We start from the raw sequence: 27,649 nt of genomic DNA, 5'->3' as shown, positions 1-27,649 counted from the left end.
TGGGCTGCCTAATTATGGCAAGGCTGACAGGCTGAGAAAACGGTTTGGCAACGGACGAAAGCGCCAATGGGTCGCAAGACGCCGTCGCCGCTAGATGAGCGAATCACCTCACCCCCACCCCACCAGGAAACTCTCTCGCATAGGCAGATAGATACAGCAGTAGCAGCACACTTTCGAGAAATGGTATGGTTACTTGTCCTTGGCGCCCTCACTGGACGAGTGGTGAGTTTTTCGGGAAGGTGGTCAGTTGGTGGCTGAAGGGCGCACAAGACTGGTCTCTGTACAGGTACAAGGATATACATACAATAAGCGTTTAGTACCAGTTTTTATTCGCTTACTTGGTTGGTGTTTAGATTTCAGACAGTGGAGCAAAACCTCGCACTACTAGCCATACGCGGTAAAGCAGGATTCAATTCTCTCTCTCGACTTGCCAGGGACGTAATCAGCGGCATTTACGATACAGCATCATCTAAGTGTATTTACTCTTACAAGCGGGCCTTCATTTCAATCAATCTCGAAGTTCGATACGGCTAAGACAGTTCGGTCATCGCATCTCGCTTGAGTGGAAGGCCGATGCAAAGAAAGCGATCGATGTCTGTTTCGAAGCCGCTTTTCACGTCATTGATAGCATGCACGTTTCCACTACTACTACTGGGACCGTGGAAAACGCGGACGGTCGCGTTTATTGATTGAAGAGGAGGGTCTGTGGCTTGCCCTGCCGACCATAGGCTAAGCGGCCCTAAAGGCGATGGAGGAAGGTGGAATGCTCATGCAATATTGATCACGTCGAATCGAGAACCAGTAATTCAGCATTATGAGGTCTGCCAATGCCCCTCGAAATCTCGTGGAATCTTGGGATTCCAGTTCACCAGTGCAAGTAACCTACATACATACGGCCTTCCAATCCCCGCAATTCCCAACCGTCAGAGCGATTAACGAATACGGAGTTGGGTCAACGACAAGTCACTTTTAATAGATTTAAGCATGCTGGAACCTCGTACCTTAATTCTTTCCTGACAATCATTGCTGCTTCAGAATTTTCCTTTTCGGCTTTGGAGGCTGGACAGGCACCACCGGAAGAATGCAAGAAGACCAGAAGCATTATTCAAAGTCCACTAATACACACAAGGATGCTGGATGAAGGGTTCAACGGGATGGTTGTTGTGAATGGGCTCCACCGCTTGCACGGTCCTTTGTCCCCGGCTTGCCCCTTGGAGAATGGAGAATTGGATCTCAAAATCGTCAGAACAGCGGACCGCCCACTCGCATGCGACCCGTTTCTGACCGCATCTTCGGTCGGGGCCAGTCAGTCAGTCAGTGCGGCAAAGAACAACGGAGAAATTGAGAGAGCCGCTTGTGCGAATGCGAGCAATTCTGGTACGGATGAGTCCTGTCATCAGTCTGGCTCGAATGTAGTCATGCAGGATCATAGAACGGGGCGAAGGTGAGATGGGACGCTATGTACGGCAAGCTTATGTCGCGATCTAAAAGCTTCGCATTCTCCTCCTGTGCCACTCTGACTGAATCTTTTTTTTTTCTCCTCTTTACTCATCGCAGGCAGATGCGAGAATCGCTCTAGGGCGATACCCGTCGAAGTACCGCCACCCCTACACACAGCACAGCACGGTTGAGTACAGTAAGTATCTACATGGCCGCAGTCGACTGTCGACTGTCCAGTGACTGTCCAGATACAGGCCAACCCCTGGCGCGTAGGATTCCACCACCAGCCCAATTAAGCGAGAATTGCACCCTTGGGACAGCGCTAGTACTAGTATAACTAAGTTGCATTAGTGTGCATTAGCGTCGATCTGCCACGCTCCCACGGGACAGGGGTCAACTACTCTGTTGGTGATTTGGTCCGCGATGATTTGCAGAAACACTGCAGTTGAGAGAACGTTCGCCCTGCCCTGTTATGTGCAGTGCAGTGCAATATTGGGGCCCATGGCCCATCGCACCGACCCAATTTCAATTCATGGCCCCCAATATCAATGACCAAATCACGATGATGATCATGATGATAATCTCTCGTCGTCTTAGCAAACAACAATTAATTCAACCATCTTGATTGAACATGTCCGTTTTCGACACATTGTAATTCCCTTTTCACTCAGCTGCGGATTTAGATCGCCGTCCATAACCTGGCGGCCCAAGACACCGATGCTTGCCTGCCTGCCTGTCACGGCGCAGCCAGTTTCCCTTCTGCAATCTGCACGTTGGTGGCCCGTTGGTCGTAACCCCCAAAGAAGCGCTGCATTCGCTGTTGCTTCCAGAAGGTCATCTTCCCCCGCCCGCTCTAACCGTCTCGTATTTGACATGCGCAACGTAAACCTATATTTACTACACTTAAGAACAACACATGGCGATGGAGGTGGCTATGTGCGATCGGACGAGTTTCAGGTTTTGCACTGTGGATGACGGACGGGTATTACTTTGCGAGATGGTATTGGAATCGCATGACTGACGTCCGAACCCCCGATGGCCAACAGCAGCAGCAGTAACCATTTCTGCACACGAGTTTTCTCCGACCGCATCTCCCCTACCCCTTGGACCTGCAGCCTGGTGTACCTATTGCTACAAATCGATAGTGGACCTCTTTTGTAGCTTTTCGCTGGACCATGAAGGGGCCCCGATGTTTTTGGGGGAACACACCAGCACCAGTGCCGGACCGTTGCTCGTCGGCTTTCGGCTTTCAGCGCTAAGTTAAGAGGTTCCACACCTTAACAAAACGTAAATTCATGGGCCGAGTCGCCGACAGTACACTAGGGAAGAAGCCACAACCCTTCGTATCTCCACGTTCTGCCCAAGCAAAGGTGGCACTCCACTCTGCTACTGTACTTGTAGCCTCCCGCCAACAACTAGAAGGGGACAACAGGGTATAAGATTTATCCACTTTGAGACATGCGCCAGTCTCTTCGCTCTAAAAGTGCAGAAAGATTTTATGACTGTCTGACGCTACGCTACGAGCTCTGTATAGTGTTCTGTCTAACAACGTCATGGACGCGACCTCGAATTCTGCACTCCTAGCTAGCAAGATAACCGAACGGGGACAATTAAGTCTTTCCTGAGCAAATTGCAAAAAGTCGCAAAAGACGAAGAGAATCTTAGCCCGCCCCAATGTCAAGGCCTTTGAACCCGGACCAAATCGCCAACAATAGAAATGACCCGGGACCCTTTCGACTTCTCACAGGCGGCAGCAAACACCCCGCGGAGCACACTGGGACGCTGTATCTTCCTAGGTACTCGACTAGGTCAATTGCAGTATGCGATACGTGCATGTTCCCCTTCTCGTCTGTTAGCGCAGAACAGCCCAGCCCCAGCCCACCAGCCCACCCTCCCCACTAAGTCCACTCTGGCACGCACGCAGAAACCCGCCTTCCGATTCATGTTAGCAAGTCACTTGTATTTCCACTAAATTGCGAGATATTGCCTAGCTTCTCTTCGAGTCTTACTCCTACCTGCCATTTCCACCCATTCACCATTCCCTTATCCTGAAATGCTTTATGGGCGGGGCAGCTCGTCTGTTGGGGTCTTATTGACCAACAAACACCAACAGCTTATGTTAATCTATAATGTATGCGTCTTGCGCACTTTTCATCGGTCAGCATCGCGCATGGCTTTCTCATACTTTTCTTAATAATCGAAAGAATGACATGAGACAATTTATTCCATCGGCCTCAATTCCTGAATGGGTATTTTACCTAGGTACTCAGGCAATTAGCGTCCTCAGAAAAGAGAGTATGCATTCACGTGCGTATACGTCACGTGCTTACGTATACCCTCATTTACCAGGCATGTCAGCCGACATCGGACGACCATTTTCCATTCCCTCTAACTACGAGTATCATTTGGTTTGAGAACGCGGCGTTGTGGACGCGTATGTTTCTACAACTGGATTGGGTGATTCGTATTCGCGTGACGCAAGTCAGAGCAGATTGGGCGTTTTTTTCTTATCGGATCAAATCTTATCTGATCTAGCTGATCTCTCTCACGAATTTGCGCTTACGGCCTCTCTGAATATCTTCATTGTAAGCCCGCTTATGTTTTGATGATTATACGCATAGCATGTCTTGTAGGTGACATTTTCAAGTTTCAGCCTCATCGTCTGCGTTTGTTGTAGCGCGTCGTAACTTGTTCTGTGAATCTCGTCTCATGATCTTGTAACGTCGATATGTATATCAAACAACTTCTCCCACTCCTCTCTCTTCCCCTCTACATTACTTCCGCCCAGACGACCGAAAATCATGCGCCTCACCCAAATGCAAACCACATCTTCAACGCGCTGCACTCGTCCATGCGCCAATGGGGCTCCTCGCTGAACCACAATGGGATGTCCTTCTTCCTGGCCACGGTCCCCGCTCATACGCAGCTCTACCACGGAACGTGGAAGGAAGAGGCGATCACGGGTACGGAATGGCTCGCGTTCGAACCGGAACATGCTTTGATTTTCGCACGCCCGAGACGCGGTGGTCCGCCTATGAAGCCGAAGCCTGGACACCCGCCGCCGTCGCCGCCGCCAGGGAAAGGACATCAGCCTCATCATGATGGACCACCACCACCACCAGGACCGTTCGACAAAGGTGGACCGCCACGGGGGAAAGGAGGGCCACCGCCGCCACCACCATTTCCCTTCGACTTCCACCATGGAGGCCCCGGAGATGCGAGAAGAAGAGACGGCAAAGGAAAGGAAGACCACCCTCACCACGACATGGCCGGCGCAGAACGCCAGCACCGACAGCAAATCCCCATGAACCACCATCCCGAAGGCAACAGCAACGACGAGGACGATGAAGACCCACCACGCCACGGATACCTGCACACCTACGCCCCGCCCAGACCGCTCAACCTCCTCTACATCGACGGCATGTCGGCCGGGAAGACGCCGAACGGCACGCTCGACACGCAGGACCTGCTGCTGCTCAACTGGACCTCGGCGGGGGCCGGCGAGAACATGTGGCGCGAGTACGATCGCGCGGTCGGCATGTGCAACATGACGAGGGACGTGTGGGCGGGCGGCAAGATCGATGGGGTTATCAGGATGGAAGGCGGGTTTGAGATTATTCTCTGCGATTTCGAGAAGTATGAATTCCCCTATGCTAACTATCACATACTGTTTAGTCATGTGTGAATTCATGCTAATCACGTGTAGGTCCGTCGAACTCAAAGAAGCCATGCCCGTTCGGGGCTGGAATTGGGGCGGCATGATGGGTGGGTGGTCGTACTACCAAGCCATCGCGAAGAGGTATCATGGTATTGGGGGTGGCCGGGTCGAATTGGATTATGACAACTTCGTTACCGTGTTCGACTACCCTGAAATGAACATCTGGGACAACGACGTTCAGTCTGACGTCCGCATGCCAAGACTGCAGAACGTAGCCGTGGATGACTTGGCGAAGGTGAGAGAAGCGGTCACAAGCATGATACTAGCGAGACAGGAGAGGAAAGAGAAAGGAGAAGACGACAGGAACTGGCAGGAGATCGTCGATATGGTGGTGATGCGCTACAGCTCCGCACTGCATTATCTGCAGACCAAGGCACGACATGACGGGGACCAATTCGCAGACGTCCTTGCCTCGTTGCTCCGTCCGTTCGTTGACAATCCTGAACGGAATAAGACGCTTGAGACGAGGCGCTGTGTCGCGCAGGTGGTGCCGGTACTGCCAGATGACTCCAAGAGTACGATTGGCTTGAGCCGTCGTTCCGTATACGATGTCACAGCGCGTATATGTGGCACGCTGCTCGCTGCGTACGATTCCTCCACGCAGGATATTTCGTTGTTGCCTAGACAGTCGTCATCTCCCCCGCCAGCACATGCGTTGGAGCTTGTCGACGAATTGGTGGCGTGGCTACAGTGGTCAACCTGGAAGGAGTGCAGGGGGTGTGAGGATGAAGAGCTTTGCATGATTCCAATTTGGCCGGTCGGAACGCATGAGGACCATAGGAATCCGCAATGTCGCAATGAGAAGTCGGCGAGCGAGAGACGTGGGTACTGGGGTTAGTGCAGGCTGTCTGGTGTAGGGTACGATGAGGGGTTGTGTAAGCTCACACAACACACACTCTCGATGTATGTAACGCGCTCCGCCTGTGGGTGGATATGGTATTGCTGTTACTTCTTTGGTTATTCTTGCATGGCTAGCCTTGTTTATACTGCGATGTCCATGGGCATGGTAGGCTAAGATATATGGTCACTCTCACAATAATTAATAGTTCCGCCAAACTCGCGTGCCTGGGCAATTTGAAAAGCTGGATTCAAGTGTTTAGACTCGTCGCCGGTGACTCTACTGTCCGTGCAATAGATGCGTCGAAAAGAGCTGCACCTTGATACGACTTATAGTCCCTAAGGAAAACAAGTCCCTTGACTCCTGCATCATAAAACCGATGTACCACTAAGGTCCTATTTCATGAAAGAGGGCGAGCTCCGCCCTCCCAAAGTGAGGCTACGAACCTCATCAGGAAATCAGTAAACTGACAAACAAATCCGGAAAATGCCCACGATTGGATGGAAAGCACATGATCATACCGAGGTGCATACCAATAAGAGAAAAGTGGCATTCTAGACGTTGAGACCGATCATTTATGCATCGCCTTGGCAGTTGTGTGGGTGAATCAGCATGTTAAATGATGTGCGGCGATTCCATAGGTGAAGATGGAATGCTCTACGTGCAAACAGAACTCAGAAGTCAGCTATTGCATTGCTCTGCTCGCCCATCCGTGTATGCCCCTACGAAAAACTTCTAGAGATATGCTCCCCATCGGGTATCGGGCCAATATTGTACGGATGATGCCTGTGCTAGCTAGGCATTGGCACTTCATCCTTGACCACGCTTATCTCATCAAGACGCGTGCGAGAGGCACACAGAGGTCTGGTGAGAAATCTTTCGCCTAGATGCCCATGCCTGACCGGTTCGTGCGAGATATCGAAGCCATTGCCATGTTCGGCAATTGCCATCGAGGCTCATGATCGAGCGGCGCCACAGTCCCCTGTGCCACGCTCTATAATTTATAAGGGCAATTGAGACGGATAAGCCACAATTGGTCAGATCATGGCAGAAAGCGCCGTCTGACCTTCATAAAGTTTGCGATGGGCGGATGGTTGCAGTAATACGCCCCATGATGCGGGTGCAGGCAAGGTGCACGCCAATGAGATTGATTCACTTCCGTAGTTTATGGTGGGCGTATACAGCCTTCATGGAGGAGAGCGAAGGTAGTCGGTGAGACAGTAATTGCCCGATTATGTTGAACTACAGCAGATCAAAGATGTTCTTGTGGACATGATCGCTGTCAGATACGTGGATATTCCCTTTACGAGGTTGGCGTTAGATGAGCGTGTGGGGCAATGCAGGTTGGGATTGGTCGATTCGACATAGGGCTGACTGGTGGCAACTGTTCAAATCCAAGCGAACAACATGTATACAACAGTCTGACTGAAGCGATGGGGATGCTTTGAGAAGTCGGTCAGGGAAGCGCGGCTATGGAGAACCCGTGGATACAGAAACCGTCGTCCTTCCCTTACATGCAGGGACCAAACGATACCGGCCATATGATTCGAGGTCCCATAAAGGAATGGCGTAAGAGATTACACCGGCCGAGGCAAGGCTTTATTGTGAATCAGGAGTATCTCTGTTTATCCGATGCCTGGACCTAGAATGACTGCAGCGTTGATCGATGCATATCAAAAGGTGATGGGTCACGTTGCACCAACAACCTTAGCAACAAAGTCATTGTCGGACGTACTCAATAGTCTCTTGTCGCTAGAACAGAAGCATTGCTATCGGTCAAGAGCTAGCAGCGCGCGTGGAGCTCTGTACGTTGTGAATGGGGAGATTTGCACCGTTCACAGATGTGTTCTTGAGCGAAAGATCTGCTAATCTTCATTTTGAGGTGCTCCGGGCGCGGGCTATCAAACGATGATATTAGGGAGCCAGGTGCTTCTCCTTTCGACTGTACACTTTGCTGTACTTAACAGAAAAGTATTTCTTGCGCCGTTGGCGTGTGAGCAATTTCATTTACACGGAGGTTCGACTAAGCGCGTGTGGCCATCTCAACGTGTGCGCTCTACTGATATGATGAGATGGCGTGCAAACTTTGGGTATCATGAGACTTCCAGAAGCGATGTGAATCGCTCGTATCAGCTAGATAAGCCTCCAAAGTTGGGATCGTTGACGACTCTCCAGAAGCCGTAGATGATGCCTAGGAAACAAAGCACCACCATAGCTTGGCCAACCCATTCGGGAAGACTCCGCGACGTGCCTTCTATGTCGCTGCTTGCAACGGAGGAGACATCCGGGCTAGGATAAGCTCTGTAGGTGCCATAGTCCGGGGGAGGTCCGACGAGGAGAGGGGAATGGGAAGAGTGGGTGGCGTCATCGTAGGACGGCGGAGGTTCTTCTGGAGGATATTCGTGATAGGCTGGGCGGTGCTCTGCAGATGGTGCGGGTAGCTGGCTCGGAGGAACCTATATGGAAGTGTCAATAGCTGCCGGATGGGCTATATAAGGCGATCTGGTAGAGATGTATCAAGACATACCGTATAATGATGGTTGTCCATGGCTAAGCTGTCATGTGTATGTGCAGATGCGAGGGTAGCGACAAGTAGAGTCTCTTATACACATCTAAACGACATGAAAACGGGAGTACGACCGTTGGATGGTATTGATTGTGTAGGCGTCGACCTATTGCAAAAGTAGAGTAGATATCTGGTATTGTAGCCGGTGTCGTCGTCTGTTGTTTGGTGTTGGACCCTCGTCGCCGCAGCCGCCGCCAATAAGCGCACGGGCTCCCGCCATTCGTTACGGTTACGAGTCTCGCAACGTCAACTCTTTCGGAGCTCCAAATATCAACGATAGGCAGAAGCTTCAAGATTCCCCATTCTGGCTCTTTAAGCATGTCAACCGTCCTCAAAACGATTTACGGTCACTTCTACAGCTGTTCGGCCCAGCATGTCTCATGATTCCCCTGCGAACTTGCAGCTATTTTCCCCAACGGGGTCTGGTCGCAATTCACCTTCCCCGCGAATCGCCCGCAACACCACCGAGGATGGTATTTACCCCCCATGCTTAGGGATTTCGACAGTCGCATAACTGACGCAATGATTCTACAGCTTTGTTGAAAAAGGACAAAGGCTATCGACGATATGCCGCCGGCGTCGAACGTGCTCTGGCCCTCTGGGACAGTACCCAGCAGGAATGGGCCGATTACATCTCGTTTCTTGCCCGGCTTTTAAAGGTTCACGGCTTCCTACTCTACGCCCTTCGAATCGTATAGCTCACACTATATACCCAGGCTCTACAAGCCCATTCTCCCGAAAATCCCATCGTCCCTCAAAGCGACGCGGTCGCCCTTCGATTGTCCCAATGTCTCAATCCTGCTCTTCCATCTGGCGTGCATCAGAAGGCCTTGGAAGTATACGAATACATTTTCTCGATTATTGGGGTAGGAATATCACAGCAGTACCAATATTAAAATTGCTGACCAGGTCAAGCACGATGATCTCGCACGCGACCTAAATATATACTTTCCTGGTCTGGCACCCGTTCTCTCCTTCGCTTCGCTGTCCGTCCGACCCTTATTTCTCTCCATCTTTGAGAACTATATTCTGAAATTAGATGGGGATTCTCTTCGGCCCGCGCTAAAGGCTGTAATTATGGCTCTCCTTCCAGGCCTCGAGGACGAAACAAGTGAAGACTTCGAGCGCATGGTCTCCGCGTTGGATAAGCTACGTTATGCAGTGCGATCACAGCCCGACGAGATCGTAGACGTCAAGAATGATGGTGAATCATCTCATTTTTGGCAATGCTTCTTTTTGGCTACCATAACCAATGAGTCAAGAAGACAAGGTGCTCTGGCATTTCTTGTTCGCCGTCTCCCGAAATTTCGTCCATCCTCAGGAGCACTCCCTACGGAAGCGGAGGCTGCTATCTCACCGGAACCAGGGCTGTTGGTTCGATGCTTCGAAGCCGGCCTATATGATACTCAACTGTTAATTCAGCGAAGCTTTTTGGATCTGCTCGTCACCCATCTTCCCTTGGACTCACCTGTTCTTCAGCAGCGAATTAGTGAAGGAGATCGTGAGCGTTTGGTTGCAGCCGCTGCGGGGGTTGTGTCGCGAAGAGACATGAGTCTAAATCGTAGATTGTGGGCATGGCTTCTCGGTCCTGAACCTAGTTCTGGTACAGATGACCCAGAAGCCCTTGCGTCTCCGACACAAACCCGGAATTCAGGTGTTGACATATCAGCACACCACGCCGCCTACTTTTCCCAATACGGCCTTCAAGCATTGACTCGAAGTGTTATAAAGATGATCGATAGGCAGGGCAAGGCAGCAACCGATCGAGCACGGCCATTCCGGATATGTTTGTCATTCATGGATCGATTAGAAGTTGGAGGCTTGGTTGTTCCTGAAATCTTCTTACCCGCATTGCAGAGCGTTCAAACATATAGCGAACTTGCCTCAAAAGAAGAGGTCGACGAAGTAATGCGAAGCGCCAGCACCTTCTTCGATGGCGTGGACAGCGGCTTAATCTGGGGAAAATTGATATTTCTGGTCACCTCGGCCTTGGATGCAAAAATTTCCAGCCGAGAGGAAGCAATTCGCCAGATCAGATTGGCAAAATTTGTACTCGCTCGTTTCAACCTAAAGGAAGAAGAGATGCTATTCCAACATATGCCTCTCATGATACTGGCGACGCTTGGTTCTCTAGACAGGGTGTTTAGTGAGCCTGCTGCAATCCAAGCTGTCGATCAGGAAGTTGTTGACATAGCTTTCGAGATCGTGGACTCGTTGGTGCAGATTGTGCCAGACCGCGCTGTTTCGGGGAGCTTTAGTCAGGAAAAGCAACTTCAGAACATCTTGAAGGAGCAACGCCAAACTATATTCTCGAAAGTCCGGGCATTCTATGAAGAGAACCAGGGAAACATCGATTTCGAGGATGCGCCATTCTCCGCAGCTGAAATAGGGCAGTACATCCTACGCGAATCTGCACGCACATTCACTACATCGATCCGACAAACCAAGGTTACCTCTCTGTTTGATATGTCCTCGAATATTCTCGCAAATCTCATCTTCAAAGTGCAGACATTGGACGTGCTGGATGAGCTGGATCTTGTGACCCAGTTTCAGGAAGTCCTGGCGTCCCAGACACAGCCCTCCTTTCCTCGACTTGCAGCAATTATAACAGTTCTCACCGCTTTACAAACGGCACGAAATGGTCAGCCTTTCGTTCCCGCTCCACGCTTACCGGATGTAATACATCCTTTGATCACGTCTCTTTGGGCAACACTTGCGCCGTTGATGCCGAAGTTTCATGTGGAAACGGTTCGTTGTATGCTACAGTTGCATGCCATGTCACCCGATTCCCGCATGGTAGAAGCGGCTGTAACATCCATTCTGATAGGACAGACTTCAAATGGGTTCTCCGATCCTGCAGCGCAAGCCGATAGTGCCAGACGCTTTGCCATCCTCTGGAATCATACCATGCATGAATTGAGCTTACAATCCGAGAAGCGCGGAAGTATTCCCAGGCGACCAAGTGGTACTGGTCTCCCGTCGCCAGCCGTTATACCCGGCGGATTCGCTGCAATCCTAACCAGGCCGTTACTTATTCTTCTTGACTCACTCTCGGGAGAAGGTACCGAGCTGCATGCGTTTACAAGAAGCTGGTTACAAGACCTCCCCACTCTCAACAGAGTTCTCGATATTTTGGTCGTTCACCTACAGTCTCTGACTTGTTTGAATACAACAGAAAGTCTTGCTCCGAACAGCACTGCCCATTTACAAATGCCTCGTCACAAGAAAGAAGATGACACTAGACAGTGTCTTTATTACCTCACACATGTGTTGGAGATTCTCAAACGCCCGTCACATTACACTTGGGTAACGTTGACAGAAGAATCTGTCCCGTCCGGCGACGCTACGCGGGTGTCGCTCCAAGAATGGCTTATACGTTTATGTCTCAAAGTACTTGCCATCGAGAATGGTAGTGGGGAACGACACCTTCAGGAGCTTTACAAAGTTGCTGTTATGATCATCTCACATATTTGTCATGGTCCGTTTGCCTCCTCAGTACGTGAGCTGGAACTCGAGGTGCCTTTAATGGCAAGGTTGACTACCGCTGGACCGTCATTGCAGAGTCTTCTCCTCGAAGCAGCTCTATCAACACTCAAATTACGAGCTACCCGTATCTCAGCAGAGTCACAGGGAGAGCCAAAACATCCACAACAACCAACACACAGATCGAGACTATCTCTTGTAATGGATAGAAGCTCGGTAGAGGTTGAACAGGAGCCCATCCCACCCCCTCCCCAGCTCGTTGAGTGTCTCAAGTATGGCTTTTCGTCCCCTGCCAGTCGTCTGGTGCTAGACGATTGGGTGCAATTCCTAACCGAGGTCTTACCACTGTTCGCCGATGCCATTTTCCAGAATCTACTTCCCTTGGTTGAGTGCCTCTGCAAGCAGATCAACAAAACTTTTCAAGAACTCAAATCTATCTTTAGCACTGATAGTTACAACACCAATGTGTCTCCCGAGTCGACCTTGATTTCGCTCATCAACGGTTTAGAGCAAATTTTGGCCAAAGCCCATGATCGATTGTTACTACAAGAAACAAAAAGCACGGCCAATAAATCTCCAGAGCTGCCACAAGGGTTTTTCGGAAATATGGTCTCGGGCGTTTTTGCATCCGACACTGGTCAAGCACGCACGCCAACCGCGAATAGTAGACTCACGGTATTGTTGTGTTTTCAGGACACAGTGCGCATTTGTTTCGCAATTTGGACTTGGGGAGGATTCGCTCCGAAAGACGGGCGGCTCGACCTGACATCTGCATCATCTTTTGGGTACACTTCATTAAGGATGCGCAATCGTGCTCGAAGGATTTTGGAACATCTTTTTGCCGCAGAAGCCTTGGAATGCTTAGAAACGTTGGTTGTGCTGTGGACGCAATCTACGAAGCAAGATATTCACGCGACTGCAGTAATGGGTCTTCTCAACGTCTTGAATGGGTCTAAGCCCAAACACACCATTCCAGCCATTTTCAATGCGGTGTATAGTAGGACAAACCCTGGTGCCTTAGATCCTCATCTGATGTCGACTTTGACGTCAGATCTGGCTGATACGGAGCTGGTTGCGTTCCTGGTCGACTACACAAAGTCGCTGGAGGATGACGCAATGGACGAGATCTGGGGAGACTGTCAGGTTTTCTTACGCGATGTCCTCGCGAACCCCCTACCTCATCGACAAATATTGCCTTGTCTACTGGAGTTTACTGCTGTGATTGGACAGAAGGTAGACAATACCAACTTCGGCGAGCAGCGGAGGATGAGAAAAGAATTAGCGGTGCGTCGTGTGTGTTGTTCACGAGGGCAAATTGCTGACTTTGACAGGACATCTTTACACGGATTCTAACAGCAGTCTTCACCACTCGATCCATGGGATTCTTACAAGAGCCTGCGCAGGCGGCGACATCTGATAAACATAACTCTACTAACGGCAGCCATGGTCAAAAACGTGCAGTCGATGTTGTCACCGTTCTCGCATCAATTGTGCCGCACCTACCTTCAATCTTAGTAGAGAACGATCGAGTCTTGACTGTGGTTTCCAGCATATCTACCAACGTAGTGGGCCCGACTTTCCGTGCAAAGGCTTTCCCAGATAACGTTTCCAAAACCATGCTGGACCTCCTCTACAAACTGGCACGAATCTCGCAGACCAGCAAGATGTGGAAGAAAGATATTTATGATGCGTTTTATGATCAGCGATTTTTCAATACACCGCTTGCGATACTGAAAGAATCATGGCTCCCCGTTCTCGCGCAATGGACTCACTCTGACAAAGACCGTTTACCGGATCTTCTTTCCAGACTGTCTGCTCCGACAACAGCAGGCATCATGTTTGGCGTAGGAGCGGCATCTGCTCGGCAAGAAGCTGACCGAAAGACCCAATTCACGTTACGACGGATCTCATTGCTTATCCTAGCCGGCCCCGCAGATGCCTTCACCACAAGTCTGCCACAAATCACAGAAAAGATTGTCGAACTCCTCACGGCGACGCCTGCTTCCTCTCCATCTTCCTCTACCCGAGCAGAAGTCATAGTCCTCCTACGTGCCCTAATCCTTCAAACATCACCCGTTCATCTAGCCCCTCTCTGGCCCATCATAAACGGTGAACTCACATCGAGCCTATCGTCTCTGTTGCCAGATGCAGAGAACAAAGATACGTACAATGGTCCCGGTATTATCCAAGCATGCAAGCTATTGGATGAACTTGTTGTACTCGATCCGGACGAATTCCAGCTCATAGAGTGGCTATTCATCACAGACACCATCGACGCTGTGTACAAGCCTACTGACCCGAGCTATACATCATCATTGACAGATGAGATAGCAGAGATTCTATCTGCATCCGGAACAGGAAACCTACGATCTACTCCACATGCCAATACGTCATCGTCCGGAGAACCAAAGAGGACGCTATATCTGGATCCACTGATCGAGGCATTAGAGAAGGAGGAAAATGCCGATATTAACGATATGGCAAGGCGAGAGCTTGTGGACAGGATCATCCGACCTTTCCTGGGAAGTTTGGCAATGGTCAAATTTGAGGCTACATATGGAGGTGGTGAGGCGGATCGGAAAGGGGTTTGGGACAGTATCGTTGCCGATGCTAGTGGCGTAGAGTAGTGCAGCAAAACAACGATCAACGAAGTGTTGGATGGCAGTTTCAATCAAATGATATACAATGCTTGAAGCTCTATGGCATAGTGAAATCTCACAAGCAAGCTAGAAGGTCTGATAGTTCGTTACGCACACAGCATAGACTGCTGTACAATCAATCATTCAAGCACGAAGAAATTATGCAATGCACATGGGAAGATAAAACTATCGCTACTGCAAGGTTGCCAATCATGCCTATGTGCCAAGATAAAAGAGCCCATCCACTTCATGATCAGAACATATCACAAACGCATTCGAACGCAGGACCCCGGTCACTATGGCATTGATATCATCGACTCCTCGCCTCAATATACACAGAATTAGTACAAGTCGTACAATACCACATTGATCAATCTACCTCTCCCAGACGAAGAAAGAAAAACATCAAAAAAGTGGGCACAGGCCTGCATTTCGCAAAATCGCACCCACTACCATTTCAAATCATCGTACATAAAAATCGCACGAAAATCGAACAGTAGAGAAGGGCCTCGGTCCTATTCACGGCTCCACTTCGCACCCGCACTTACACATCACCAAATGCCGTCGCGTGAACAGGTACGCGCGCGTGCTCCCACCACTCCGTCGCCGCCCCCCCCTTAGATCGGCGACTCGGGATTTCGCACTCGGGCGCACCCGTTTGGCCGTGTTCCACGTTTTTTCGCGAGGACAGGCCAGGAAGGCCCTCTCGCTGTCTTCCTTGGGAAAAGCCAAGTCCCGTCCAGCTTCCAAGTCTCTAGTTACTGGTTTCTTGTGGGGGGAGGGAGGGTCTCGGGTCCGGAGAGTCGGATATTAGGAGTTCCCGAGCGAGATTTTTTTTCATTTTGGATTAGGAGGATTTTACGATGCAGGGAGGAAAATTACAGTGACTCGAATACTGTGTTTGAGTAGTACTAGGTAATAGGAGTTTTAATGGGCCAAGTGATGGTTTGGACTTTTAGCTTTTTTCTTGGTGATGGTAATGGTGACGACGATGATGATGATGATGATGATGATAGAAGCGTTTATTGACTTGCTTGAACCTTCGTTTCTCGAACATTGACTTGCAATTTTGCACTTGTTTTCTAAGCACTTGCGAACTCGATCAAGGAATCTGTACTCTTCTTCTCTTGAAGGTCACGACTTTTGACCATGTGTGGCTAATGATCTTTTGTCGTCATCACGACCTTTTTTTCCCTTAACTCCGACGGGCGTCGGATGTAGGCTATATGAATGATTGGACATAGTACAATATTGCCGAAGGATGTAATCTCCACCAAGTAAATATGTCCTAGGGGAGAAGATCACATGATGAATATGGCCTTGCAAGGTGGAGATAGAGAGGAATTATCTCGGTGTTTGTTGTGGGATGGTGAATCGTTACTCTGGTGGAGTTTCCGAATTTCGCGCATATGGTTGCCGCAACCTGTTGGGATGAAAATGGGATACAATCCATTTTGATGTTGTGTCCGTTGCTGGCGTTGTTTCATGTACGGAAAAGGGACAGTGTTAGTCGCAACGGGTTCGTACAAGAGACCTGACGGAAACTACACAGTCAAATCCATGTAAAAGCGATGTATCAGCAGGGGGAAGATACACGACAAACTACAAGAAAGAATTACAAAAGAAGGAGGGAATGATCGCGAGGCTGACAAATTGGAGCAATTTGCAAGTCAAGAGTGCGGAATTGCATTTTTGCATTGTTCGGCCGAGTTCGTCCACTTTTATCCCCTACAGAAGGGGTTGAGCTCACACCCATCGCGATTGTAAAGCTGATTTACGTCTCACGTGAGATCGCGGTTCTCAAGAAGATATCGCGCAGGTGTTCCAGCCAGGGCAAATGGATCTTTAGTCAATGTTTTTGTTTTTCTGCGATATTGGCCGCGATGTATGACGTAAGAGATTGTTGCGACAACCCCAACAATCTCAAAGTATAGTTGAATATCATTTATCGAACCAAGAGAATGGTGAGGCCAACATAGAAGTACATGTGGGACCCTACTTGTGGGGGTGTGTACCGCCACCTCGGTTGCACATTCCGGTAGATCTAATCGATACCTGCGAAGCAGTGGGAAAAAGTGTATACAATGGATATGGATATCTCCAGGGGCCTTGGAAAAGAAAGGGAGGAGGAACTCGAGTCAGGCTTCCAAGGTCAAAAGTGTTCCAGACTGTTCGCTCGCAGCGATCACGATTCGACTTCAAGAACAGAGTCTCCACTACGATCACCCTGGTTATCAAGAAAAGCAGAAAATCGAGCGAGAAAGACTGATAGGATATGATTTGCTAGATAGGCCAACAAGGTGTTTTCCAGTTGGCCACTCTACTGTGGATCTACACTTAGCCACAGAGCTCTCCTCGCCTCGGCAAAAGCTTATTACTGCTCATTCGATCCACATCCGGTTTGTAAATACTGCATGTCCAGGTTGGGAAAGCAGGCTTTCAACCTTTTCCGTAAGTATTACGGCAAGACCTTCCCTAGCGTGTGACTTGTTGTGGATATTACATGCTAGTGAATGACATTGTGGTCGGCCAACGCTCTTGGACTGCATATTCGATGCAGTTTCCCAGGCTATGGGTGTGTGGACAATACAGAGGTATTGAAAATCGTTGGAGAATCGACAGGGTTGTGAATCCTGGAGAGACAGATAGTTGCATTGTAAGAAGCAAAAGTTGGTTCCTGTCGTCGCTGGACTTTTAGTAAAGTCTCCGCTCCCGCGAGCTGATGCATATGGTCCTTAGAGAAATAAGTTTGTCCTCGTAGATGCATCATGCAGGCCCACGTGGAAATGTTTCGGCGAGTTTCAGTACTGTGACCTCATCCATGATCCATAATTCTACCACATAGTTACACTAGAAGTGCAAGCCACCTAGACATCGAGATGGACTCTATGGATGAACAACTAGTCTGTCGTGACTGGCACATGAATTATCTGATGGCTGATTGAACGCCATCCAGCTGTGCGCTTATAGACCAAAAGAAATCGCGGGCATCGGATGCTGCAATAACTGGGGTTGGCCTTTTCCGACGTCTTGCTTCTATGCTCGCCGGAGCAGGCAAGTGGCAACATATGATAGGCTAAATAGCGATGCGTGATATTCTTGAACTTCAATTGATCGCGATTATTGCTCGTGTGATATGGATTCGCGCAGCCTAACTGTTCTGGTGGGCTTGAGAGTCGTTCATCGCGACCGAATTAGTCCATTTGCATCGATTCAAGAGCCTATCATTCATCGCCAAATGTCAAAAATATTGTGACACCACTACGTTGGTGCATCCTTCATACACTAACTCCGAAGTTGAGTATGGTATCTTCATTGGTAATCCCTATGCATTTCACTTGTAGAACATAAATGTTGAAGACGACGATGCTGACCAGAATGCGCTTTTCCCCACAAATCTTCTACAAGAAAATACACCATTACGATAGAATCGACTCCGCAATGTCTTACAAAGTGATCAAACTCGCTCTATCTAGCCAAGCGTAAGAGGTCCAGACCATTGTACACATCGGGCCTAACAACCTCCAGTGCACTTAGTTGATTCGGGCCGCGCACAACGGTGAGCGATAGTTAAGGGACGGAGCGTCGCGGGGTGTATTCCCTGCCCGATGGTTGGCCCCAAGCGAGTGATCTGACGTCGAAACCATACATCCATCATGCATCAGGTTTGTTGGGATGATTGAGTGTGCATGCAATCACTAACTTGCGATCTATGAGTGGAGTGAGCAATGAAAGTGGGTAATATGTCAAGACGTCCTTGAATTAAGGTCGGCAACGAAACTTGTAGTGCCTTGGTAGGTAGTGGCGTACGGCGTGCCCGTTGGAACGATGATCTAACGCAGTCCATCCACAATTTCGAGATACGAGTACTACGAATATGACTATCTAAAGGGATTACTCGTTTGTATAATAGCGCTCATTGCTTTAGTTGCATCATTTGTAGGGCTGGAAACTGAGGATTCATCACAATCTGTATCAGCCTTGAGACTGGCCGAGAATACTCCGACGAGGCAACAAGCCAGTAGATGATTCGGTCCGTTTTCGATTGAACGTTTCTCGTTTCCCTTCTGAAGTATCATGAAACGTGTGAACTGCTTTCGTGGTGTTAGCGTAGAGGTGTGGTGCAATGCTCTCAATTCGTCCACTATATGTACTACTTCACTAAAGTCGCAATGTAGATCTAGTGTCGTAAAATTGCTCGTTGTAACTACATTCTTTAGAGTTTCCGCTGTCATGCTTTCGAAACTGAACATTGTAGTGTCATCTGTGTATAATAACAATGTGCATCAACATCTTCACAATGTGCCACGTTCCATACAACAGAGATAGGACACAGCTGCAATAATTATGACGCAAAAGATTCTTAGGTAGAAACTATTCTCTTTCCACCTTTCTATTACGAATGACTCCACCAATGAAATTGCACACAATCGTCACGAATACCACATTCGAAAACGTCCAACCAAATGGATGCTGGTGCCTATTGAGTCAGTTATCAGAAGCCGCTGACATTTGGGGTATTGGATGCGTAAATTTGGTCACGAGTCCGCATATTTTAGCATTGAACCTGATAACCGGAATGCCAACGTGTAACAAAGCACACCCACTCTTTAAAAAGTTGAGGTTCGTGACAATTGTTCATAGTCGACATAGTGCACCCACCCTTGGCGTATTTCACATGCCCTTTACCAATGTATCCATATTAACATTGGCAGAGTGAATAGCATTTTCGTATAAATTTACGCAGAAATGTGGGGAAATGTCCAAACTACCAAACTATCTTACTCTATCACTTTCTCGATATTTACAACCAGAAACGTTCCCGCCAATCCCAAAAGCATTATCAACCACATCTACGAGATCTGACGATGACCCAACAAATCGATACCCGGTTCCGCTATCGAGTAGGATGCCCAAAGCTGCCTGCGTCGCCATGGGGCATGATGTACATCCCGTCCCCATCGGTAATGGATGGACACCCATTTAGGGTCCGGCAGATATTGTCAGCCAACAATGTGAAGGCCCGCGAAGTAATCTTTGGCCACCGCCATCGAGAAGGGAAACAGCTCGGGGGAACCCCAGCATTGACTATCCTCTCCGATGCGACCATTCCCACCGACTATATCCAAGAATGGAGCCGCACAGTTCAACAGTTATCGCAGTATTTCTCGAATTCTGGAGTCGACATCAGCATCGAAATCATGGACTATCAGGCATATGCCGGCGTATATATCAAATCAATTTCAGCAGATAACACCGAGCTCCTTGACCGCTGGGATCAGAAACAGGGAGAAATCGCAGACTGCTTCAGGAAGCTCAGGTGGTTTTCCGTGGACCTTGTCAGTCGTGGTATTCGAGATTCCAACATGCGCCCAACCATGCTTGTTAATGCCTCAGATACCGATGATGACGCTTGGACCGCAGCGCTTGAAAAAGCCCAAGAAATCATAAGTGATAATGGTCGTATTGAAGTAGATGTCGAATTACTTCATAACGAGGTAGGAATCCTAGCAAGCTCCGAGAGTGAGCTTCCCGAGTTATCGGAACTCTCGGCAGAAGAATTTGATGAAAAAGCCTACGAGGAGAAATTGTACGATAGGAAAAAATCGGAGGCAATCAGTCGGGAGGAGTATGTCAGCCCAAGGGTAGTTATGGCAGAAGACTTCGGTGCAAATCTTCATGTCGGAGCGTCTGTCGGCCATTCTGACGACACAAGCGGAACTCTGGGCGGCTTCTTTACCATGAAATTTCCAGAGTACAAGGAACCTATCCGATTCGGCGTGACGAATCATCATGTTCTTGCCAGGAATACACGGGAGAGGATTGATCGTCAAGATAAAGCAGTCGCAACACAATCTATCGAAGTCGCCTCACCATCCGACCTAGACCGCGAACGGTTCCTTTATAGACTTCGAGAAAGTATCATGCCCTTGAATGAGCGCATTCGCGATGCTAAACGCAAGTACCAAGCATTGTCGGACCCCACTTTGCGGGTTGATAGGCAGGACTGGCGCAACAAAAGGGCCGAACTTCGATCAACCAGAGACAAAATTACGGCCCTTGATACCCGAGCTGGAGCGCTGTTTGCTACATCAGGGCACCGCCAACGGGCTGATCCCTGTTACTCAGATGGGGAAGACTTGGAAGTTTCGCGAGCATCCATCCCTAGTCCTGCAGTCCCCTGTCAATGGAATGTAGACTGGGCTCTCTTTACAATTGACCCTCATCGTAAAATAATCGAGTATACCAAAGGAGATACCGTTTGGTACAATTACGTAGCGAGACGCAAGATCACCGAGCGGGGTTCGATCTGCCAACGAACTGCATATGATGTCGCAATGCTTGGCAGAACTTCAGGCTGGTCCACAGGCGTGATCAATCCGGCTATGTCTATGCTGAACCCAACAATAGCCTTCACCGAACCAGGTGATCGTGAGGAAACTCCTTTGCTGGCGCATGCAATCGTCAATTTAGACCCGTTGCAGCCATTTGCGAGAAAAGGTGATTCAGGCTCCTTTGTGCTTCACAATAATGATAGGGATGGTGTTGATGCAACAGTTCTAGGTCTTGTCACTGGATCAAGCAAAGTAGTGGCATATATGACGGCAATTGACCTGGTTGCCACAGATATGGAGGAGGATCTTGGGGGTGAAGTGATATTTCCTAGAGATGTTGGTGAGGTCCAAGCTGGCACATTATTTAAAAGAGTAGTCTACTACGATGATGAGTAGGTGGTTTTGGTCAAACGTCCTCAAACGTCCTATCACTATAGTAATGAGGAGGAAAGTTGATTGTCGGTAGGTTGGTTGGAACCAGGGATCTATCTATCTCGCTGGTGTGATTACCTACCTAATCCTTCCTCTCCGCCGATTGCCTCCTTACACAGGCGTGACCTGGTCGTGTCACACTACGGCGGGGGTAGTCCAGTCGTTTCTACCCTCGTTGTCCCAGAATGTAACAGTAGAGTATAAAGACTACAGCTAGCCTAGCAATGCCAAAAATTAAGAGAATGATAGTAGAGTCGTGTGACTACATGTAGTTTAGATGCATTCTTGAAAGCGACCAATGTAGATCACAATTTGTTTCTCTATCGAAATAGTGGTATATGGATGAAAGTAATCTGACAAGAAAAGGAAGCAAAGCAAAACCTGATCTTCATTTCGCAGGTGATTTTGGACTTTTCCCCCCACCCTTGCTGGTATAAGGCAATAATCTAACGTGTCGAGTTCGAGACTTAATCATTTGATGAAGCCCTTGGGACCACCCCAAGTACCATTGACGTGGTACTTTCCGTACACCCAAGGGAAAAAGTCCTTCTTGAGATGGAAGAACGCTCTCCTGGGCTCAATCTGATCAATGCCGAACATAGCGTTGAACGTCTCCTTCGGCACACCCCCGTACTTGAATTCCGCGAGAAGAACCTTGTCCTCTCCGGTCAAGAGAGGGCAAGACGTGTACCCGTCGTACTCAGCGCTGGGCTCCTTACCCTCCGCGACTTGGAGTAAGTTGGAGACGAGAACCGGTGCCTGGGAAGTGATGGCGGCGACGGTCTTGGACGTAGGGAGACTGGAGGCATCGCCGATCGACCAGACGTTGGCGTATTTCTTGTGCTGGGTGGTGTTGTCGTGGACGTCCACGTAGCCAGCCTCGTTACCGAGGCCGCTCTCCTTGATGAATGCGTGGGGCTTGTTCTTGGGAGATACGTGGAGGAAGTCGAAGTGCTTCTTGACTTCCTTCTGCTCCGGGCCAGTGAACGTGGCCGTGTTGCCGTCGATGGAAATGAGGTCGTGACCGAAAAGGCCCTCGACGCCTCTTTGCACGCGGAGCTCTTCGAGCTTGGCGCTGTACTTGGGGACGCCGAACATGGCTGGGAGACCGGTCGCAAAGGTGATGTTAATGGGTGATCCATCACCGGACTTGTAGAGGCCTGCTCGCTTCCAGTGATCGAGGGCGAGCCACATGATCTTCTGCGGAGCGCCAGCGCATTTGACGACGCCCGCGGGTTGGGTGAAGATGGCGTTGCCGGTTTTGAACTTCTGGATGGATTGGAATGCCTTGTCGCAGTAGTTGTAGTCATAGATTGTTGATACAAGCGCATCTGGGTTGGCGAGAGCTTCGGGCAATCCTTTGACACTTCCATTGTCAACGAAGACGCCGGGGACGACGACGAGCTGTTCGTAGCTGACTTTGCTACCGTCGCCGAGGGTTACTTCGTTTTGCTCTGGAGAGATGGATCCGACGGATTTGTTGTAAAATTTGAATTTGGGGTCCATCAGGCTGTCAAGGGGTCGTCGTAGCTCTTCCTTGTTCTTCAGTCCACCGCCAACAAGCGTCCATCCCGGTTGGTAATTATGCCATGTCGCGGGGTCGACAATGGCAATATCATCCTGTTTGAAATTGCCCTTTCGAAGAAGCTGGTGGCTGAGAGCAATACCAGCTGAGCCAGAGCCTACCACGACGATTTTGTGGCTGCGAGCCAGGCTGCTCACAGGCGAGACTGTTGCGAAGCTTCGAATTGCCTGCATTGTGGATCTTGTTTACCGCAAGTGTGAAGAGTGTTTTGATGAAGGATATCGCAGATCCCACGTGCTAACAATAGAACGAGAAAGGGAAAGGAGCGGGAAGCTAGCAGTGCAACAAAGAAAGCAATCCTTTTTGGCAAAACAGGAAGATTCGTCTTCCTCAGTATGTAGCAGACTCGACTGATGCTATTGCCAGTGAACCTGTGAGTGTTCGATACAAACAAAATGCTGACAATTGTCTCAAGCTGCTGAACGATAGGACATGTTTTGGTCGGCGGTGGTTCGATTTTTTCAGGGACGTTGAACTAACGTTATGAGGTGATTAGCCATTTCGCTGGACTGTCATTGGTTGGATGGGATGGTTCAGGGCTCCGCTTTCGGCGAGGTTGAGGCTGACTCGCTGACGTCCATCGGCGACCTGGGGACCTCATACACACACGACACTCGTTGCCCATATGGTAGAGCCCGAGATCATTCTTCAATGGTAATTACGTCTTATAGGATCAGTAAACATGTGTCAAATTCTCCATTTTAAAGTTCTAGGATTCTGGTTCTTCCACCCAGGTGTTTCTTAATTCTTCATCAACCACACCATGCAGAGAATTCAATCAGTTTCTCGTCCAACTCTAAGTGCAATTCGTCGACAAGCCATACCTACAACAGGACGAAGGACAGATCGGACATATACGACTGGAATCTTCAACGATACCCGCAGGTGCCTCCATCAACAGAATCGAAAGGAACAATACACACCACTGGGGAATCCTAAGCAGAACCAACGAACCCAACTCCACATATCAAGGTCTATGTCGTCAAGCCCATCAAAAATGATCAAACCAACCACTCCGGAGCCCACAATCCACAGCCTATTCGAGCCCCAAACCGGAACCTGGCAATACGTCGTCGCAGACCCATCCACCCACGACGCCGTCATAATCGACTCCGTCCTCGACTACGACCCCTCAACCCAGAAGATCACCACCAGCACCGCAGACTCCATCCTCCGCCTCATCACCAGCCACTCCTACAACGTGACCCACATCCTCGAGACCCACGCCCACGCCGACCACCTAACCGCAGCATCGTACCTCGCGGCCCGTCTCGCGCAGACCACGCAGGGCGGAACCAGGCCGCCGATCGGGATCGGGAGGCGCATCACGCAGGTGCAGAGCGCGTTCGGGCGCAAGTACGAAGTCCCAGAGGACGAACGCGCCGCCACGGTCTTCGACACGCTGTTCGACGACGACGAGACGTTCGCGATCGGCGGGTTGACGGCGCGCGTGGTCCATCTCCCCGGCCACACGCCCGACCACATCGGCTACGTCATCGGCGGTAAGTAAAATCCCCCTCCCCTTCAAGGTGACCGGAAGGAAAGCAATTGCTAACGAATTGTCATTGTCACGCGCAGACAACGTGTTCTGCGGCGACTCCATCTTCCCGCCGGACATCGGGACCGCGCGCTGCGACTTCCCCGGCGGCGACGCAGCGTCGCTGTACGCGTCGGCGCAGAAGCTGCTCGCGATGCCGGGACACGTGAGGATCTTCACGGGGCATGACTACCCGCCTGCGAGTCGGGGTGCGCCCGTGCCGTGGACGAGCGTCAGTGAGCATAGGGAGCGGAATGTGCATCTCGCGGGGGAGGTGGGCGTGCGGGAGTTCGTGGAGAGGAGGACGGAGAGGGATAGCGGGTTGGCGGCGCCGAGGCTGCTGCATCAGAGTTTGCAGGTTAATGTGCGGGCGGGGAGGTTGCCGGGACGGTCGGCGGATGGAGTGAGGTTGTTGAGGCTGCCGGTGAGGGTTGAGGGGGCCGAGTGGTGAGTGATGAATAATGGCGTTTATGGGATGGAGTTGTGAATGGAGTTTTATGTGTGAAGTACTTTTGGTGGTGGTGCGGTATGTTCGAATTCATATCTGTATAAATTGCATTTCGCATAGCTGTCGGAACATGAGTAGGGTATTTATATACAACCAGCAATTCTCCACTAGCCAGTCACTACGGACTTATCCAGCACTACTTCCCATACATTACAAGCAGAAGCAATCTGCATCCAACCCCATCATCCCCGACAAATCCAACCCATCAAGACCCTCCAACCACTGCACACTCCCCGCCATAGTCTCCGACGACACCGCCGCCGCATCCACAACAGCAGCAGCAGCATACCCACCATCTCCCACCTCCCCCTCACCACTACCGAACAGCGGCTGGAAAACCGCCGTAGCAGTCCTATTCAGCGCCCTCAGCACCACACCCGCAACATCCCAGTACCTCCCCAACGACCTCAAAACCCCATGGATCAACTTGACCCGCTCGTAATGCTGCGCCAGACACCCCCTCCCCGCGCGCAGATGCATCATCCCGGCCGACAACTGCACGACGGCGGAGAGCGCGAGCGGGTACACGAAGAACGGCGAGTGCCGCTGCACGGGGCACCGCAGCGCGGCGAGCATGGCGATCGTGCGTGACGCGTCGACCGCTTTCACCGAGTGCACGTGTTGTCGGGTGCAGGGGCAGACGGAGCGGGCGGAGTGGCCCCCCGGGAGGTGCGTGGTGGGTGGGACGGAGGAGGAGAGGTTGCCGCGCGGGAAGTGGAGGAGGATGGTGGCGTGTTGGAGGAGGGCGTGGGCGGAGAAGATGAGTTCGTCTGGCTCTGAGCCGTATGCGTTGACGATTTCGGGCTCGGTTTTCGAGGCGGGGAGATGGTGGAGGAAGGCGGCGAGGGCGTTGTCGAGGGATTGGATGCGGTCGCGGTGGATGATCGGGGTGTGGGCGTTGCTGTCGCCGTCGCTGTCGGGGTTGCTGGTCATGGTGACGACGCGGCCGAGGAGGTGGGCGGCTTGGATGCGGTAGGCGGAGGAGGAGAAGGTGGTTTCGTGGTCGGAGAAGATGCTGCTTTCGAAGGTGCTGAGGGAGGGGGCAGTGTAGAGGAAGACTTCGGAGGAGTAGAGCGAGTCTTCGCAGGGGAGGAGGACGTCCGCGATGATGGTATGGGTTGGGAAGGTGGATTTACGCTGGAGTGCGGCGACGCAGGCGTCTGTGATGTACAGTTCGTACCATGTTCGACGTAGGCTTTCTTCTTCTCTTGCATCGCCTTTCGAGTGGGAGGCGGCGAAGTCACGACGATGGAGGCCGAGAGATACTGCCATCTTCACTGCTGCGTCGAGCATCTGCTGGCCCTCATCCACTTCGTTCCGCGCGAAGAGGAGGATGGTGTACAGGATCCGCGCTTGCACCATCTCCGTCGTGTTCTGGTCTCCTTGTGCGAGTTCTCTTGCCGTGGCATCTCGTAGCGTAGCACTGGGTGTCGCTGAAGAGAAGTGACTCCCTATGAACTCAACCACGGCCTTGAGGTATCGCGGGTACCTCCGTTCCCAGTAGAAGCATCCTGGCAGTAGAATCGGATGGCTGTTGTGGAAGTTCAGATAGTACAGATTGACGAGCTGCTCGTCGTCGACACGATGCTGCTGTGGTCCGGCATCCCTTCGAATGGACGCAGCATCCCGAGCGACAGGTAGTGCCGGTGGGGTATCTTGAGCATGTCGGACATGGATGCCTGAAGACGTCTGAGCATCTATCGAAGCATTGAGGCCAAACTCGCCGACATCCGTGATCCAGTGAGTCGGTTCGGAGATGAAGCAGGGCGATTTGCGACTCGTATCCAGTTGGTCGGCATCAGGATTCGCTCGCTTTGTGCCCCGTCGTGTCCCTCGTTTCGATGAGGTGTAGGAGCAGGGTAGTCCTCGAGAGTTGCAGCGTCCGCAGATGGGTGTCGCGGCATCGCATTTCAGGTGCGTTCGGCGACACTCGAGACAGGCCAGTGGTGCGGGCCGCTGAGCGGTGACTCTCTCCGGGGAAGGCATGGCGATGATATCAGCGGTGGTGGTGGTGTACAGAGTGGAGTAGAGCCCGACGTCGAACGATAAAGATGGATGTTTTGAGACATTTGCATTTGTGGCGACATTGAGGGGGAAATGTGATTTTACTCTATTTCGTTTTGTTTGTCTTTCTTCATTAAAGTGAACGCCGACATAGAGGTCTGCATGTATGACAGTCGCCGACTCGCGTTTTGGTCGCCGGCCCTGGGATGAGCAATTTACGTGTGCTCAGAACTTCTCAGGAGGCTATGCCAATTGCTCGAGGTCGTCAACCCAACTTCCACTGGGAGTTAAGGCCTTGGATAGAGCCATCGAGTATCGCGAGCGCTACCTGAGGGTCAGGGCGATAATTCTGCATTCTTGATTGTGGTGTTGCGAAATCATCGCTTGCCAGGTCAAGTGTCGTCCATGTCCAGGCCAGTAGCTCCTAGGTCCACCATGCTCGGAAGCACCAAGTACTTTGCATACAGTACAATCATTGCCGTGATATCAAGACCATCGTTGTATTTTCCTTGAACGCACAAAGACAAAGCATCCAGCAGCAAGAATAAAGGTCGAAAGAGTATT

The 27,649-nt window shown here is 50.6% G+C and overlaps 7 protein-coding genes across 7 annotated transcripts; 4 read left to right on the top strand and 3 right to left on the bottom strand.

Annotated features, from left to right (window-relative positions):
- Positions 1–4,291: 4,291 nt before the first annotated feature.
- BU24DRAFT_461272 (uncharacterized protein) lies at positions 4,292–5,996 on the top strand (the record flags this gene model as incomplete). The annotated part of the gene is made up of 2 exons (XM_033531879.1): positions 4,292–5,076; positions 5,147–5,996. 2 exons carry the CDS (start codon positions 4,292–4,294, stop codon positions 5,994–5,996), a joined length of 1,635 nt encoding a protein of 544 aa, XP_033386661.1.
- A 2,129-nt stretch (positions 5,997–8,125) lies between these two features.
- Positions 8,126–8,544, bottom strand: BU24DRAFT_461271 (uncharacterized protein; the record flags this gene model as incomplete). The annotated part of the gene is made up of 2 exons (XM_033531878.1): positions 8,126–8,452; positions 8,524–8,544. The coding sequence occupies 2 exons, from the start codon at positions 8,542–8,544 to the stop codon at positions 8,126–8,128; spliced, it is 348 nt and encodes a 115-aa protein (XP_033386660.1).
- A 289-nt stretch (positions 8,545–8,833) lies between these two features.
- BU24DRAFT_449789 (cellular morphogenesis regulator dopa) lies at positions 8,834–14,833 on the top strand. The gene is made up of 5 exons (XM_033530973.1): positions 8,834–9,035; positions 9,097–9,221; positions 9,279–9,428; positions 9,478–13,329; positions 13,377–14,833. The coding sequence occupies exons 1-5, from the start codon at positions 8,936–8,938 to the stop codon at positions 14,670–14,672; spliced, it is 5,523 nt and encodes a 1,840-aa protein (XP_033386659.1). The 5' UTR covers positions 8,834–8,935; the 3' UTR covers positions 14,673–14,833.
- A 4,427-nt stretch (positions 14,834–19,260) lies between these two features.
- Positions 19,261–21,593, top strand: BU24DRAFT_168434 (uncharacterized protein). The gene is made up of 2 exons (XM_033521472.1): positions 19,261–19,307; positions 19,400–21,593. The coding sequence occupies exon 2, from the start codon at positions 19,553–19,555 to the stop codon at positions 21,413–21,415; it is 1,863 nt and encodes a 620-aa protein (XP_033386658.1). The 5' UTR covers positions 19,261–19,307; positions 19,400–19,552; the 3' UTR covers positions 21,416–21,593.
- BU24DRAFT_421300 (sulfide-quinone oxidoreductase-like protein) lies at positions 21,439–23,477 on the bottom strand. The gene has a single exon (XM_033527697.1). The coding sequence runs from the start codon at positions 23,207–23,209 to the stop codon at positions 21,923–21,925; it is 1,287 nt and encodes a 428-aa protein (XP_033386657.1). The 5' UTR covers positions 23,210–23,477; the 3' UTR covers positions 21,439–21,922.
- Positions 23,478–23,625: 148 nt separating this feature from the next.
- On the top strand, positions 23,626–25,211 carry BU24DRAFT_421299 (Metallo-hydrolase/oxidoreductase). Its single transcript, XM_033527695.1, has 2 exons — positions 23,626–24,538; positions 24,615–25,211. Exons 1-2 carry the CDS (start codon positions 24,034–24,036, stop codon positions 25,022–25,024), a joined length of 915 nt encoding a protein of 304 aa, XP_033386656.1. The 5' UTR covers positions 23,626–24,033; the 3' UTR covers positions 25,025–25,211.
- On the bottom strand, positions 25,076–27,159 carry BU24DRAFT_168412 (uncharacterized protein). Its single transcript, XM_033521471.1, has one exon. The coding sequence runs from the start codon at positions 27,065–27,067 to the stop codon at positions 25,232–25,234; it is 1,836 nt and encodes a 611-aa protein (XP_033386655.1). The 5' UTR covers positions 27,068–27,159; the 3' UTR covers positions 25,076–25,231.
- Positions 27,160–27,649: the final 490 nt, after the last annotated feature.

This window comes from Aaosphaeria arxii (genome assembly GCF_010015735.1).
Source record: "Aaosphaeria arxii CBS 175.79 unplaced genomic scaffold BU24scaffold_3, whole genome shotgun sequence".
Classification (NCBI taxonomy): Eukaryota; Fungi; Ascomycota; class Dothideomycetes; order Pleosporales; genus Aaosphaeria; species Aaosphaeria arxii.
Note: the sequence above shows the minus strand (reverse complement) of the source record. Positions and strands in the feature narration are given on the sequence as shown.

Coding starts and splice junctions, on each gene's coding strand:
- BU24DRAFT_449789 (XM_033530973.1), top strand. CDS start 8,936: ATGTCTCATGATTCCCCTGCGAACTTGCAGCTATTTTCCCCAACGGGG. Junction 9,036..9,096: donor CCGCAACACCACCGAGGATG/GTATTTACCCCC, acceptor ATGATTCTACAG/CTTTGTTGAAAAAGGACAAA. Junction 9,429..9,477: donor ACATTTTCTCGATTATTGGG/GTAGGAATATCA, acceptor GACCAGGTCAAG/CACGATGATCTCGCACGCGA.
- BU24DRAFT_168434 (XM_033521472.1), top strand. CDS start 19,553: ATGACCCAACAAATCGATACCCGGTTCCGCTATCGAGTAGGATGCCCA.
- BU24DRAFT_421300 (XM_033527697.1), bottom strand. CDS start 23,209: ATGCAGGCAATTCGAAGCTTCGCAACAGTCTCGCCTGTGAGCAGCCTG.
- BU24DRAFT_421299 (XM_033527695.1), top strand. CDS start 24,034: ATGATCAAACCAACCACTCCGGAGCCCACAATCCACAGCCTATTCGAG. Junction 24,539..24,614: donor CATCGGCTACGTCATCGGCG/GTAAGTAAAATC, acceptor TGTCACGCGCAG/ACAACGTGTTCTGCGGCGAC.
- BU24DRAFT_168412 (XM_033521471.1), bottom strand. CDS start 27,067: ATGCCTTCCCCGGAGAGAGTCACCGCTCAGCGGCCCGCACCACTGGCC.